The sequence below is a fragment of the Haemaphysalis longicornis genome, unplaced genomic scaffold (assembly GCF_048455015.1).
Source record: "Haemaphysalis longicornis isolate Haplotype H1 unplaced genomic scaffold, Haemaphysalis longicornis Haplotype H1 scaffold_13, whole genome shotgun sequence".
In the NCBI taxonomy this organism is placed as follows: Eukaryota; Metazoa; Arthropoda; class Arachnida; order Ixodida; family Ixodidae; genus Haemaphysalis; species Haemaphysalis longicornis.
Window position 1 is genome coordinate 1,479,563 of NW_027526233.1, and position 15,503 is coordinate 1,495,065.

Consider the following 15,503-nt stretch of genomic DNA (forward strand, 5'->3'; position numbering starts at 1 on the left):
TAATGAGATAATAAACAAAATGTGCAGGGACTGCGTAGCCACCCTCGAGCGATACCTTTATGACGTCACAGAAAACTCTGTGGGATTGGCGGCCGTTGTGCTTCCCCACCGCCTGAAACATGACCCGATGACTGCAGACGGTAGAGGGGCCTCTGGATCCGTTTGACCGCATCACTCGTACAGTAACGCCATCAACACACTGAAAACTACGTTCGCAGTGGTGGCCCATAGTAAGTCACTGCTGCCCCTGTTGCGTCACTGTGGCTAAAAGTTTTATTTTCTCAAAATTTTTTGCGTTTGTTCTGTTAATAAAACATCTTTTCTGGCTGGGAGAGTTGCCAGAAACAAGTTCTTTCATACTTGAAGTGGCATTTAACTTCATGTTCCGTTTAGAGTTCGTTACGTGCCTCGAACAAATTGAGCGCGGGCGCATCAGCGCGCTCTTGTGCATTTGGCATTCAAGTGCATTCAAGGCGTTCAAGTGCCTTGTTCGTTCAGTTGCCAGTGCCAGCTTGTCCCGTCGTTTTCTTCTGTGTCCTGTGTTTTTCCGCTGGTTTTAATTCCACTCATGCATTTGGCAGGCAGAGTACAAAGTCTCCCTAAGCTCAATTCGTCCTGTCACAGATTTGGTGAAGAACTTCAATTCATACATGAGAAGAAGTGACAAGTGGGCTAGCTGGTATTGCATCTGCAACATCTCGATTGCAGCGCACTCAAACACGGATACTAACAAAAGAGGCGACAAACCACACCGCTGTGGTTTGTCGTCTGCTTTCTTATTGTCCGTGTTTAAGTGCGCTACCATCAAGATGGTCCAAATCCATACATGAGTTATATTGCCAAAAGTTGCAACCTACACATTGTGAAAATGACCAGGGCGCAAGCCCTTACGCCACAAAAGAAAAAGAGAGACTCCCGAATTCCGAAAGTAAAATGTATGCAACGATTTCGCAAGGATTGGAAAAGAACCAGGATGAAAAAAAAGGCCACCCCACCTTCGGGGACATCGCTGAAGGCACCCTCATGAGAGGCACTCCTTCAGAGCAAGTTAGGCACCTGCAAGTGAGGCTAGCCGGCTACGTGGCCATCCGCGTGCGCCTTGTGGGTGGACTCTTCCACCAACACAAAAGGGCGTTTCTGTTGCACCGATTCCGTAGCGCTCTGTTAAGCCAGATCCATCTGCACGCGGCAACCGTCGAGCGGTTTAGGCCTAACATCGTGACAGATCGCCTCTCGAAATGCCAGCGCGCATGGCAATCACTTCCGCAATTCGTATCCACACTGGTATCCCCTTTCTCGCATGAGCAAATTTGTTTTTCCGATGAGCGCCATTTTAGTTAGAGGCGGCCAACTGCAGCCGCACCCGTCTACGCAATTGAATGCGCGGAGGCAGCGCCATATACGCTCGCCGGCCTCCGCGCCGTCCATTTACATGCGCCGGTTGAGTGAAATCGAAGCTCTACCGTGGCACGGACGGCGGTCTGGGAAGAGAATTTGTAATTGCTCCAGAGCTCTCTCACGAAAGGGAGACACGGAGGAGTGCGAGGAGATAGGCGGTGAGTCAGTCAGCCGGCCGGCCGGCTGACTGACTGACTGACTGACTGACCGGCTGACTGACTGAAGAGCCCCGGTCTCTTCCGCCGCGGCGTCAACACGTCCATGTCGCGAAAAGGCGATCACGTGGCTGTTCTTTGTCGTTGCTGCCGCTCGGGAGGCAAGACGAGTCCCCAGGACGGCGCTGGCGGGCCCACACCGCTGTAATACAGTATACTAACGATAATCGAAGTCTGTCACTCGCAATTTTCGGTCACTTAAAGGGACACTGAAGTCATTTGTAAAAATCTCGGGATTACTAGCGGAAATTGTAGTCAGGAGTCCCTGCCCCATGTTTCGACCACTCTGGGTGCGTTTACGCGAATTTATTTAGTAGAAAAATCAATTCGAAAATGCTGTCCTCCTTGCATCCTCGCCCATTTTCTGTGGCGTTTTCGTGTGACGTCAGGAAAATATGACTTGGCTGCACCGCGCTACTGCACGACTCGCCGGCCTTCCGACAGAGTCAGTCGGCCAAGCGTTTAGTGCGCCGGCCGCCGGCGGGTCACCGCAATTCGTTCGCTCAGTTGAAATTGAGCCACGACACGTTTGTGAATAGAAGAATGTGCCATTTCGTTAGTTTGTTAGTCTGTCTAGTGTATCAGGCTGCAAGTCCAGGTGGCTCCACACAAGCGCTGCACAAGCGCACCTGCGACGCTTCGCTGACTGGTACGCTAGTAGGAATATCTAAGGCCAATTGAAGGTGGGAGAATAGTCAGCGAAGTTAATATAGGTACTAAGGAAATAAAATGAACTGAAACTTATGCTATACAGCGTAAACCTAGGGTGCAGGAAGCACATTTTTTCGCTGGGTGAACAAGCACAGCGGTCAGCGGCACGACCACACATCTGCGAAGGCTTTTCCTTGTTATAAATGCAATTGCTAGACGTGAGATATTGTGGGAATTTGGGGGACGCTTACTGAACGACCGCTATAAAACTAATTCTCATCTAAGCAGCTTGTTTTCTGAAACTAAATAAAAGTGTGAATTGGTTATACATTATACACGTTATCTATCACCTTCACGGGCAGCGCTGATACGTGGCCGAGTGGTCCGGCGCGCTTATGTTATTTTGCAAGTCGCAAGTTCGATTTCGCGAGGGTACGTCCTTTTTTTTGTAAGCTGATTTCTTCGTTTCTGGCCCATGTTTTCTATACTGAACTCACCATTTTTGGGCCGTAACATTCATTCCTGCACGAGCGAGTTCACAGAATGCGCGCAGAGTGAAACTGATGCGCTAGCGAATTGTTGTTGGCATGCTGTTGCCATAAGCACCGACTGCTTGCGGGCACTGGGCACAGGCCAGAACCAGCAGACCCTTCGCCTGGTGCGAACACGCTTTCTACGATACAGGCTTGAGTGAGGCAATCTCCAAAGATGGGAGAAAAGCGCATAGCATTTGAACGTCTGCGGTGACGCGGAGGACGTTCATCCACTGCGTAGGCATCGGCTAGTGATTTCTACCATTCCCAGCCATACTGGTAGGCTTATCTAAGGCATTTTACAGCCGACAATATGACAGAAGCGCGGTATGGCAGAACCGAAACCGAAACTTGTTTAAATGCTGACCTTGTACATCGTCCAATCACGTATGACCTTTACCTGGCGTCACCGTGGTTAGTTGGTGCAGCGGCCGCAGGCCGTGCATGGTAGTTTTTCTTCTTTCAGGTTTTAAAATAAATCCCGCCTTATCACCCGGTTAAACGTTGAGGTGGAGGAGGGTAAACTTTATTTGGAGCATCGTAATGTGGTGTGGGGCCCTCATTCCAGGACTCCATTGGAGACCCCGGCCGCTACGGCCCTTTCCACCAGCCTAAGCTGGGAATCGAGACCGGGGCTGGACAGCTCCTTTTCCCACTGCTCACGGGAAGGCTGCGCTATTCTTTAATTTTGGCGTTTGCGGAACACTCCCATACCATATGGTACAGGGTGCCCGGGGCAGCGCAAAATTTGCACAGCGGGAAGTACTGCGTGGGATGGAGCAAGGGAAGTTTTGACGGATAAGGAAACGTATTTGTTTGGAGGAGCCGGAGGCAGTGCTCCTCCCCTTTGGTTAGAGATTCATGTCCGCGGCGATAGATCATTCTTTGGCACTTATAGTACCCCGTTATGTCTTGATACGTAACCAAAGGACACACAGTCTGTAACCTACACCCTCGTGTCGCCTGGCGGGATAGACCTCGGGCGATGTCGTGGGCGGTCGTGTTGCCCTGGAGGGTTGAGTGGGCTGGCGTCCAAACAATCTTCACTTTTCTTTCGGGTGGCTTTTGCAGCAGGATGTCCAGAGCCGTCTTGGAAATTCTATCATGAAGGAAGTTTCGGCAAGCCTGTTGCGAGTCCGTAATAACGGTATCCGCATTTGCCTGGGAGATGGCCAGAGCAATGGCCGCTTCCTCTGCCTGGCTAGTTGTTGTGAAGGGCAAGGTGATGCTGATGAGGTGGTTCACTGTTGAAGTAACCACGGCGGTCATGGCTCCCCTTCTGGCGTAGTCGGCGGCGTCGGTGTAAGCCATGCGGTCTCGGTCCCTGTGTCGTTTGTCGAGAGTGCGCGCTCTTCATTCTCTTCTCCCTGCGTGGTGAGTAGGATCCATCTTAGGGGGTATAGGTGCAACGTCAATGTTTATTGTTATTTTTGGAGGTACGTCGCGTAATTGCTGGAATCTTTCTTCTGGGGACGCCATTCCCTATCTGGTGAGGAGACTCCTCCAGCAGGGCGTCGTGCTTAGTCGCAGACGCTGGCTGGCGAGGTGGGCCTCCACTAGTTCGGCGGCCGTGTTATGTAGGCCCAATTTCAGAAGCCTGTCGGTCGAGGTACTAATAGGGAGCCTCAGAGCACGCTTATAGGCTTTCGGGATCATAGTGTCACTCTTGGCCAAGTCACCCTTGCTTAATATAGCATAGGGAATGGCGTAGGTAATGCGTGAGATGACGAAGGCTGGAAAGCACGAGTAGACAGATTGCTCACATGCTTCGTCGGATCACGGTCAAAGGAAGAGGCATGAAGGAGGCTGACACACTTCGACTTGTCCAGGCATTTGTCGTCTCAAGGTTCACCTATGTTACGCCCTATGCTCTACTAACGAAGACTGAGAAGAACAAGTTGGATACGCTCTTGCGAAAGGTGTACAAACAAGCGCTGGGTTTGCCATCCTACACCTCCAACGAGTGTCTCCTCAAGCTTGGGCTTCACAACACTGTGGACGAGCTGATTGAGGGCCACCTGCTCAGTCAGCGCTACCGGCTATCAAGGACGGATGCGGGCAGGGCCATTCTACTGAGACTGGGCATGAACATCCCTGATCGCCCTCTAGAATCGACGGAAAATATCCCTGGTGAACTACGCCGTAACATCACAGTGGCCCCCTTGCCAAGAAACATGCACCCGCAGTTCCACGAGGGACGGAGAGAGGCGCGAGTTAGAGCCCTGGAGAAAAAATATGGCTCCAACGAAAATGTTTTTTACACGGACGCCGCAGATTATGCAAGACGCGGAGTCATGGTGGCGACCGTAACGAAGATAGACAGCCACGTCACGAGCCTCACTCTCACGAAAGTAACGACGCTACAGGCCGAAGAGGTAGCTATAGCACTGGCGATAACGCAAACACCTGCGGAAGTAGTCATCACGGACTCTCAGTCAGCGTGTAGGAGCTACCTTCAAGGCCGCATCTCACACACCGCAATGAAGATCTTAAGCCAGAACCCTCCAAAGAAAAGGGTATTGGTTGTCTGGACACCCGCTCACACTTCTCTCCGTGGCAATGTCTTTGCCCACGAGACTGCTCGAGGTCTGACCAGCCGAGCGCCGCGAGAGAGTTGGCTAGAGACGGCCATCCCCTTGACTTCATTACAGGAGGTGACGCAGTACTACAGGCTAGCCCGGCTAACGCTTCCCCCTGCACACCCCTCTCTCAGCAAGAAAGAGGAGCGCTACTGGCGTCTCCTGCAAACAAACACCTTTCCCCATCCTACCAAGCTGCACTTTATCTGGCCTACGCAATACCACCCGCAGTGTCAATTCTGCAAAGCACCCTGCACTCTATACCACATGGTGTGGGAGTGCCAGCTCAACCCCTCAGTTTCCGCGATTTCTAACCCCTCGGTTGAGCAGTGGGAAGGAGAACTGGCCAGCTCGAGCGCCGAAGAACAGCTTCGGCTGATTCACCGGGCTGAGACGGCTGGACGCTCCAACGGGGTCCTGGACTGAGGAAACCAACCACTTGGCTCTTTTTCTTTAATAAAGTTTACTCTCTCTCTCTCTCTCTACCAGACGAAAAGTGTCCGCCTCCTTCATTCCCCTCGCTTTGGTGGTTACTCTTCGGAGCATGTGGGTAATTTGTCCCGTTGTGTGACTGAGCCGGTTAAGAAGAATAGTGTTTGAACTGTCCTCTTGAAAAGTCATACCGAGGACTTTGATGTGAGGTGACGGTAGGATGGTATGGCCGTCCAGGGTGATCTGGATGCCCGGATCTTGGACTTTTTTTCTTCTTCTCTTTACGACCATTTAGAAGTTCGGACTTTTGTGGTGAGCAGGAAAGCCTGCACCTCCTTGAGTAGTCACTCACAGCATCAGCGACCAGCTGGAGACGGTCCTGCACCTCGCCTACGGAACCCTTGCCCATCCACACAGTAATATCATCGGCATATAAGCCGTGGTGCAGATCCGGGATGGCCCCCAGGATGGTAGGGAGGCCTATAAGGGCTATGTTAAAAAGTAGGGGAGATAAAACCGCTCCTTGTGGTGTGCCTCTGCCACCAACGTCAATAGGACCGGAGGACAAGTCACCAAGCCTGATGATGGCCTTTCTATTTGATAAAAAATCTCGGACGTAATTGTAAGTCCGTGTTCCGCAGTCAAGGCTGTTCAGGTTGGTCAGAATCGCTTGGCGAGTGACGTTATCGAAAGCCCCTTTCAGGTCCAAGGCCAGGATGGCTTTCGGAGTGTGGCGATTGGCTTCGCCCATTACATCTTCTTTTATCTGCAGGAGAATGTCCTGGGTTAAAAGGTGACGGAGGAAACCAAACATGGTTGGTGGCATCTTGTTTGTTTCTTCCAGGTAAGATTGAAGTCTTTCGAGGATGATATGCTCGAGTAGCTTCCGCACACAAGAGGTGAGGGAGATCGGGCGGAGGTTTTCGATGTCTGGTTTTTTCCCCGTTTTCGGAATTAAGCGGACCTCGGCCGTCTTCCACTCCGCGGGGAGCGTACCGTCCCTCCAACACGTATTCATAAATGCAGTTAGCGCAATCACCGAGGACGTACCAAGATTCGCCAATGCCTTGTTTGTTATTTGATCTGGTCCGGGAGTGGTGTTCCTGCGAATTTTTGTAAGTTCTGCCTTGAACTCGAAGATTTGAATGTCGTTGTCCAAATTGGGGTTGGGCTGTCCTGTGTAGTTCGGGAAGGGTGGAGTGGAAGATTTTGGTATATATCTTGTTTGCAGTTCTTGAAGGAGGTCGTCCTTCGTACCGGGGAACGAGTGCATAACAGTGGCCATTACTCTGGCGGACTCACCCTTGCTTTTTGTCGGGTCTATAAGGTACCTCAACAACCTCCATGTCTTGGAGGAACTGAGGGTCCCACTTAACTCGTCACAGAGCGAGAGCCAATTTTCTCGACTGAGCTGCACTGCGTACCGGGCCGCCTCTTCAGTAAGCGAGGCAATGCGTCTCTTGAATTTCCGGTTATGTCGCTGTCGCTTCCGACGACGAATGAGATCCTGCGGGCCTCCCACATGTGGAGTAGCCTGGGGTCGACGTGCGGTATTTGCGTCTAGAAGTGAACCTTCTTCGTCGTGGCTTTAATGTCCGCCCTGACTTCGCTGGTCCATTCCTCTATACTTTCAATTTCTTTCGGAGACTGAGTCTCCCGACGCTCTCGAAATTTGCTCCAGTCTGTGAGTTTCGCTTCCCCGACATAAGCACTGTAATCGACCGCAAGGAATATGTCGAGGTCACTGACCAGGTTCTCTCCAGTGTTACACCATCGAACTTGGTTAATGTTTCGAATGAGCGTGAGGTCGGGGCACGTATCTCTGGTCACGCTGTTGCCCGTTCTCGTAGGTACCAACGGGTCAGTCACTAGCGAAAAGTCTGTTCATTTGAGCCAGTCTACAAAGCACAAGCAAAAACGGGAGCTTGACAAATTCACTTCAGTGATCCTTCAAAAGCGATGTGCGAGTTCCCGCAAGCTTGCGTGGAAATAATAGCTCAGTAATTCGAAGCCAGGACCCACTATATCGTTTTCTTTGGAAGTTATGTCAAAAAGGAGAAAAACATCAGGGGACCGTAATTTCTCAATAAAATTCAAACTTTTCAAGTACCAGAACAGCGCCGTGCTCTCTACTTCTTCGGCGCCATCGCAACTGAGCTAGCGCACCGTTAATAAAGCGGCAGGCCGACTGAGGGGCACGCCGACTTACGTAAATCTCTCTTTTGAGATTCCCAGGCTCTGTTGCGCACGGCGGCCCGTGAGCTGTGCTGGACCCTTGATCCTCCGATTTCGCCATGTCTAAACTATCACCGCAACTCTGGTCGTACTCCCGACTTGGTGACAAAATTCGATATTTGAACAAAATGATCAAGTCTGATTTGATTTCATTACGAGGTTTAACGCTCACGCTACACAAGCGATGAGGCGCGCTGTACTGGAAGGCTCCGGATTAATCTTTCACCACCTGAAGATCTTTAACGTACACCGAAAAAAAATTTTGAAGCGAAACTTGCTGCAAGCTAATAACAACGGTGCTTTGTGCTTTTCCTTTATTGGAAGTTCGCCTAATTCGAATTGTTCCGCGGCCCTCGTGCGCCTCGTATTAACGGTAGTCCATTGTACATGCTTATTTTTGTGAACGTAATGAAAATTTTCAAGATATATACAAGTAAGCTAAAATAGAATTGTTTAGCGAAGCGATAGTCGTTAATACATATACTGCACGTTCAGTTAAAGTGCACAGTCGCGGCGTTGCTTATTTTCTCATGTACTCGCCTTCTACGCCTCGTGTGCTCGGCGCTGTGATCAGTATATTTTGTCAGCAATATGTGTTGGTTTTACCATGATCTTTGTAAGCGAAGCTTCACATTATACTGCATGCTGTCAGAGCTAGACGTGCACACGACACTGATTGCTTCCGTTTCGCCTATTGCTCTGGCCGAGATCCCAGCCCTAATTCGCTGCACCGGGCGATGCGCCGACAGCGGGGCTGATTCGCGCCTCGACCAAACCGCCTGCGGCCGATAGGACCAAACTTGCATCGCCGCAGAGTCGCCTCTCCTTTTCCCGTCGTACCCGCCGTGGTGGCTCAGTGGCTAAGGCGTTGTGCTGCGGAGCACGAGGTCGCGGGTTCGATTCTCGGCCGCGCCGGCCGCTTTTCTCATGAAGGCGAAAAGCAAAAAACGTCCGTGTGTACGAGCTTTGGGCGCACGTTAAAGATCCCCAGGTGGTCAAAATTAATCCGCAGCCATCCACTACGGCGCGCCTCATCGCCTGCGTTGCGCCGGCGCGTTAAACCTCACAACCAACGTCGTGGCGGCTCGGTTGAATCATGCATCGTGCGAACAGCCGGCGGCCGACCCGCAGCTACATGCCTGGAGAGGGTGCCTGTGCCGCCCTCCCTTTCCCCGTCGTGGCGGCTCGGCTGACGCAACCGCTTCGCCTCCATTCGTTGGATTTCAAAATTCGGCTGCGAGAGTACTGTTTGGAGCGATTCAAACTTTTCGGGACTACAACGGACTCCCGGGGGTATAAAACCCACCCGGAAGCAGAGTGAGCGTGGCACTTTTCGGAGGCATCGAGTGGAGACGTGCTGTTGCCTTTGTGTGAGCCATGCAACGCTTTTGTTGCCCTTGTACATACTGCATATAAATGTTGCCTCAACCTCTCTTCGGCTCGAGAGATTCATGGCGCTGCTCTGCGCCGCGTCGATAGCGAACGGAGCAAGGCAACGTCGCAACAGTGGTGAGTGCACTCGGATGGCCAGTCGCAACAATGGTGGCAGCGTCCGGATGGCTAATTCACAACAATGCGCAAAGAACATTGCGAATTAGCCAGAAATATAGAGGTCCAAAATACGGTCCACGCATATACGTTTTGCGCGGCATGCGTGCAAGCAAATCCTTGCATAAAGCATCGAAAGCGTTCCAGACGCGCAGTGATGATAGGAAGACGGCCTCTTTCCAGCCGGCAATATGGCCGGCATCAGAACCTCGAAATGAGCCCGCCGGGTGTGCTGAAGCCACCTCTCTTTCTGCGTCACCTGTACCGATACAGCACGCCGGCATGCAGTTTTACTTAGTTTGGCCGCACCTCGCTCGTTCCGTTTTACTTTTGGGCCACCTGTACTTTATCTACCATTTAGAGGAATAAATACTGCAAATTAGTAAATTGGCTGTCTAAGCAAGCTGGTACAGATTCACGCTGTATGTTTCGCGCAATGAACATGACAGTAAGCAAGAAAACACACCATGATCCCCGTCTTCCAAGAAATAATTTATCCAGGAAGTCGGGCACTTTTGCTACCAGTCAACAGCACTCTGCACGCGGGAAACGAAAAAAAAACACGACCAAGAGAGAAAAGTAATGAAAAGTTAAAAGAACATTGTAACATATAAAAGGCGTGAACCATCGGGCAACAGGTTCGGCTTATCTACTTAAATACCTTTCAAAGATACCAATCTCTAAGAATGGCTTGCTTATTCATGCATTCTGCATCCTGTTAACGTAGAAGGCCTCCAACTATTTCTCCGTTTCCTTGCGATTGATGCCGTGAGTACACCTTTATCGTTGATAGTAAGCACTCGACCTTTTCCTTTCATTTTTATGGTCCTGTTTATTCCACTTTTCTGCTAATTAGACTAGAGCGACTGTAGAAATTAATTATTCGTAAAATGGCCGGAATATAGCACTGAGTTCCCTTCACAGAATTCAGCCAGCGGTCGTGCCCGTCCAATGCTACCAAAATGGCCTGCTTGGCTCGGTCACTCACGGGAATGAAACGTTCTTTCCATTGCTCGTCGGTCAAGCTGTCGTTGAGCCAGTGTGGCTTGGCGCACCAGTGCTCCACCTCGGGGGCGATGAAGGGTCCGATGAGCAGCGTCCACGCGGAAGGGAAGGCGCGGATCACTATCATCACTCCCAGCGCCAGGTGGTACCAGCCGAGCTGACCGACCACGTCCGCCACGTCCAGCATGTCGTCAATGGACGTCACTCCTGTCGAGAAAGTTGCATAGGGGAAGTTTGTTAGGGAGCTCGACACCACGCTGAGCAGGTTTTCACAATACTGCTTGCAACTTTGGTACCCCTGTTGTCTGGCCCCTCGTACCACCCACGTCCTTCGAAGAACAAAATACTACCGACCTAACCTCGCCAATGCCAGAACTTGAACGGATTTGCTTTACCATGTTGCGGACTTCAGCTGGCCAACCGGAGGCCGTATCCTTGAGCTATATATTAGTCTGTATATATTGCGTCAGTCTTCGACTAACATTTACTGGGGTTCGGCACTACCTTAGGATGTATACGGACGACTGCTTATAACCCCGGTTGTTTAAGTAAGAAACAGCATGGGCTTTGTAAGATCAGACCGCTGTCTTGCGGCGGTGCACCCGCTGGATTTGCTCTCCGTTGGAATGTGTTTCCATTTACTTGCTTCCTGTTTATCACGCTTTTACCACGAACATGCTTCTGTTACAATCTGGGGCAAGTGACACTTAACGGGGTAGGGATAGTATTGTTTTTTTTTTAACTCGAAAGTTTGCCCTGCGGCATAATAGATGTAGGCGCTTACAGAAACACGAACAAGTTAGTTTCGTGTATAAAGTTCAGGAGTTGTTGGAGTATTGTTAAACTTGTGTCGCAAGCAGCCTAAATGCAATTCTATTCTTTTGGAGGGGGCGATCCAACACAGCATGCGGGAGCTGATACAGCTACAGATAATTGAACATCTTGAAGTAGATCGAATTCGACATGGACACAAGAAGAAGAAAGTGTGCAGATCACAGCCCTGAGCCGCCCTTCAATATCAGTAGTACTGCCACAAACGAAACACAACCACCTTGCACACAAGACCGCACGTCATACGAACGTGGCAAGGGCGCCGTTATTTTTTCCAATAAGACGTGCCAAGAACCAATCACATGCGCTGCTGAATAATAAAGCGCTTTCTCAATGAAAAGGAGCGTTCCCGAAATAAGAACTCGCTCACTTGTCAATCATGTGAAAGCACACCACTCGCGACTTCTTCGTTTGTTGTACGCCTGAATGATTTCTCCGGTAAACTGATCTCTGTGCACACACAATACGTCTGTGTCACGAAGCACGGCCACGCACCCGCATTTTAAGCAATGTTGGGTCACGTTGCGAGTACTTGTTTCCTTTTAGGGAATGGTTGTGCTCTAACAGCAAGATATTCACGCACAAGCAGGTTTTGTTCTATGTGCACATCCGCATTAAAAGGGTGATGGGCACACGACACCTGTTTTACGCAACACCAAAGGAACACTTCCTTTACCCCTCAACCTTTCCTGGCGACACGCGGCAAGCCTTCTTTGAATATTCTGATTGCACTTGCGCAAGTCTTGCCCTGTCTGTTGGGCGCCGATAAAACCACCATCACTCCAAAGTGACCGGCAACATTCTCCCAAACCATGGGATTATAGGGGCACAAACGGAAGCACAGCGAGACATCTTTTTTTAAGTGCGAATGCACTTTATAAGCGACCCCAAACCATCCACCGTCGGCGTCGGCGGCGTCGGCGTCCGCAGTGCTCCTCTATATTTAAGAAAGAAACAGCATCCGGCGCCAGGTTTCGATCCGAGGACTTTGCGGCCGCAGCGCGACGCTCTACCGACCAAGCCACGGACGCGACGCTGATATCAGTGTTATATCTTTAACGCATTCAAACTACGTCGTCAGCGGCGTGCGTTGGCGACTCAGCGGCGTTATAGCGGCTTGATAACTGCGTGGTGTACACGTGATACTACAAACCCGATGGAAGAGATGGAAGAGAAGGCGGCGAGGCGGTGGGCTGCGGGGGCCGAGCGCAAGCGCCGCAAGCGGGCCGACAACCGTGCATTCGCACTTTCACATTCTCCCCCTCGGGGAAATGCGGGGGAATTTTTTTTATTCTTGAGCACTTGACTGGGTTCATCTTCAGCCGCTTAATAAGGTACTGAACATTAGGACAGATCACGTCATTTGGTAACGCGGCATATTTACCAGCTGATTTACCTTACGAGCTGATTGGAAAAACTAGTGCCAATCTTATCAAAGCAAGACTTCAATATCGCAGGACGCAAACCCGAAAAGGTAATGCCGTTCTTGATCACTTTGGAGTGCTTGTATTGAAGTTAGGGTTGGTTTCTTGGAAATAAAGCTATATAGAATAAATGTGGTCAAGCATTATATGTCATTAACGTCAGGGAACTGTAGCCGGTTTTGGTAACTCATATGAATTGTAACCCAAAATCCCAATTCCTAAAGACTTGAACAATATTTAACACAATTTTTTTTCCAATATCGCAATTTAGGCGAAATATTGTAGGTATTGAATGAATTAGTTGCAATAAAAATTCACAGAACTTTACCGCCCACTCGAACCCAGGCCATCCCATACGCTTTTTTGCTTTTTAAAGACGATAGTCCTTTTTGGGCTACTTCAACGCAGAAATTTCGGTCTGTCCGTATGTCTGTCTGTCTGTCTGTGACTCTATTCAGCCACCCGGCAAAAGGGAAATACAAGCTGCGCAAATAGCCTTGTATACCCGCAGCCAAATCTAAACGTCTAGGTCCGGTGTTAATGTTCATACCTGTCAACATTAATGAACAAGAACAGGACATTACGCAAATATAAGACAGAACAATACATAAGCGATATTTGCAGTGTTTCCACTGGATAGGTTCGACATTCCGCTTGACACGCTAGTGGTATAAGGCAACATGGTTCTATAAACGTTGTAGTAGGGTGCCTCGATTAACGCACGTCTCCGCCGTACGGCAGCGCTGGCATCGAGGAACCCGACTTGGAGGAGTGGAACGCGTTAAATTTAAATTGACTTGAGCAAACCTCTAGCGTGCTTATCTTTGGGACGAACGTGACGGGAGAGGAACAGCATGAGATGGGAGCGGGAAAGGGAAGCGAGGCCTTTACTTGGCAGGGACGCCAGTCGACTACTGTCTTTCGGCGACATTTGCAACGAAAGGAGCAGATACGCGGCCACTTTTAGCTTTCGATTTACATTCTTTCTTGTTTTTTTTTCTTTCTGAATCAGTCGATGTGGCGGGTGTTAAATATGTGTTGCTGCGCCTCATCTAGGCAATAAACAAAAAATAACGTGCGGAGATAACAGTGTTAGCCTGTCGCGCTGCTACAGTGGAGACCCGGGTTCAAATCCGATCGGACCAGCCATCTGTTTTTGAAAACGGTGGTTTTTCTTGGGTGCCTCAAACGTGAAATTTTTGGTTTGTGTGTCCCTGGATTCAGCCGCCCGGCCAGAGTTCAAGGAATTATTGGACGAAGCGTTGGGCGAAGCGTTCAGTCTAATAAGTAGAAATATGCTCCATATTTGGCATTGTTCATCAAAAAGATGATGTTGTGCTTATACGCCGAAGAACGCCAATGCGTAACTCGTGTTTGCAGTGTTCCTTCAAATAAAAGTAGATGTGTGCTCAATCTTTCTGAAAGCGAATTTAAAGAAACACGTATGAAAATAACATTTTAAGCTCGAAATACAGACAAGCCGGGCGTCCGAGCTTCGCATTTGTGACTCGAACGCTACGTCACAGCAGATTCCGCGCCATCACTGAAAAATTGAGGTCCGAAAATTGCAATTGCTGGACCGAGACAGGAGGCGAACAGCCTGAGAGGTGGGCGGATGGGATAAGAGGGGCAGTCACGTGGTCTCGGAGTCCGAGAGAGAGAGAGAACTTTTAAATGACCTCGAAAGTGAGAGTGAAACCCAAAGACTTACTCTCTGTCGACGCCATTTGTAGCCACGCGAGCAGGTACGCGACGAGTTTACTATTTACTTTTTACAGTGGCCGCGATTTTATTGAGCGGACAACGACGGTTTTTCTCAAATTTGGGCACAATAGACTTTTGCCTTAGAAAGCGAGTATTTGTTGATTTGCAGAAAAACTAGAAAGGTTCCCAAGAAAGCAAGCAAAGCGTGCAATTCGGAATTTGGTAGCCAATAAGCAAAGGGAAAACCTTTTTGAACCACCTGCGACCATTAACACTTCGAAATGTATGTTAGAAATGTTAGGTTTCTCAGCATTCTGCATATTTTTCATCATTCTGGCTAATAATATTAAGACTCGGCCCCGTAGCTTTGGGGTACTCCAAACAAAACATTGGTAATTCAAACAGAAAATGCAATATTATTCGTAGTTTATCAGGTTTTGGACATCAGAGTGGTATTAAAGGAGACACCAGTACTTTAAGATTATAGTTTCACAGTGTATCGCGTATTTTCTGATAAAAGCGCGCTCACTGGACGGAATAATAAGCTTTTTTTATTAAGATGAGGACATTTGACTGCCGTTGGGAAGCAGCAATGGCGATCCAGCGAAGTACAGCCACTCATACGTCCGTAGTAATGCTGTATAGAGCGCTTACGGCCGTAATGCTGAGTACGGCACTAATCCGAAAAATTTGTATTTTTTGGGTGGGAAGATTTTGCTGTGTTTCGCCCACGCATCCTATCACCCAAATTCTTTTCTCGTTTGTGTTATGGCACAAAGTACTTGCTTCTTTCGCCTGGCCAACTGCTCATTCGAAATTTAAGGTTGGACGAAATCTCGTCTGGTCGGTTAGTAAATCTTTTAGTAAACTTAGTAAGCCTACGCTTTTAGTAAACCTTGGGTCGGTGACCACCAGTTTTTTAACTATCAACTGCTCATTCACGTCGAC

At 49.5% G+C, this 15,503-nt stretch overlaps 1 protein-coding gene across 6 annotated transcripts in view; it reads right to left on the reverse strand.

The window, feature by feature from the left end:
* Window positions 1–15,503, reverse strand: part of LOC144164202 (organic anion transporter 3-like) — a 121,799-nt gene that overhangs the window by 52,241 nt on the left and 54,055 nt on the right. For all 6 annotated transcript variants that reach the window (XM_077694717.1, XM_077694715.1, XM_077694716.1 and 3 more), the window contains one exon: window positions 10,580–10,803. In XM_077694717.1, the coding sequence (XP_077550843.1) occupies window positions 10,580–10,783 (204 nt within the window). In that variant the 5' untranslated portion in view covers window positions 10,784–10,803. The remainder of the gene's footprint in view (window positions 1–10,579; window positions 10,804–15,503) is intronic.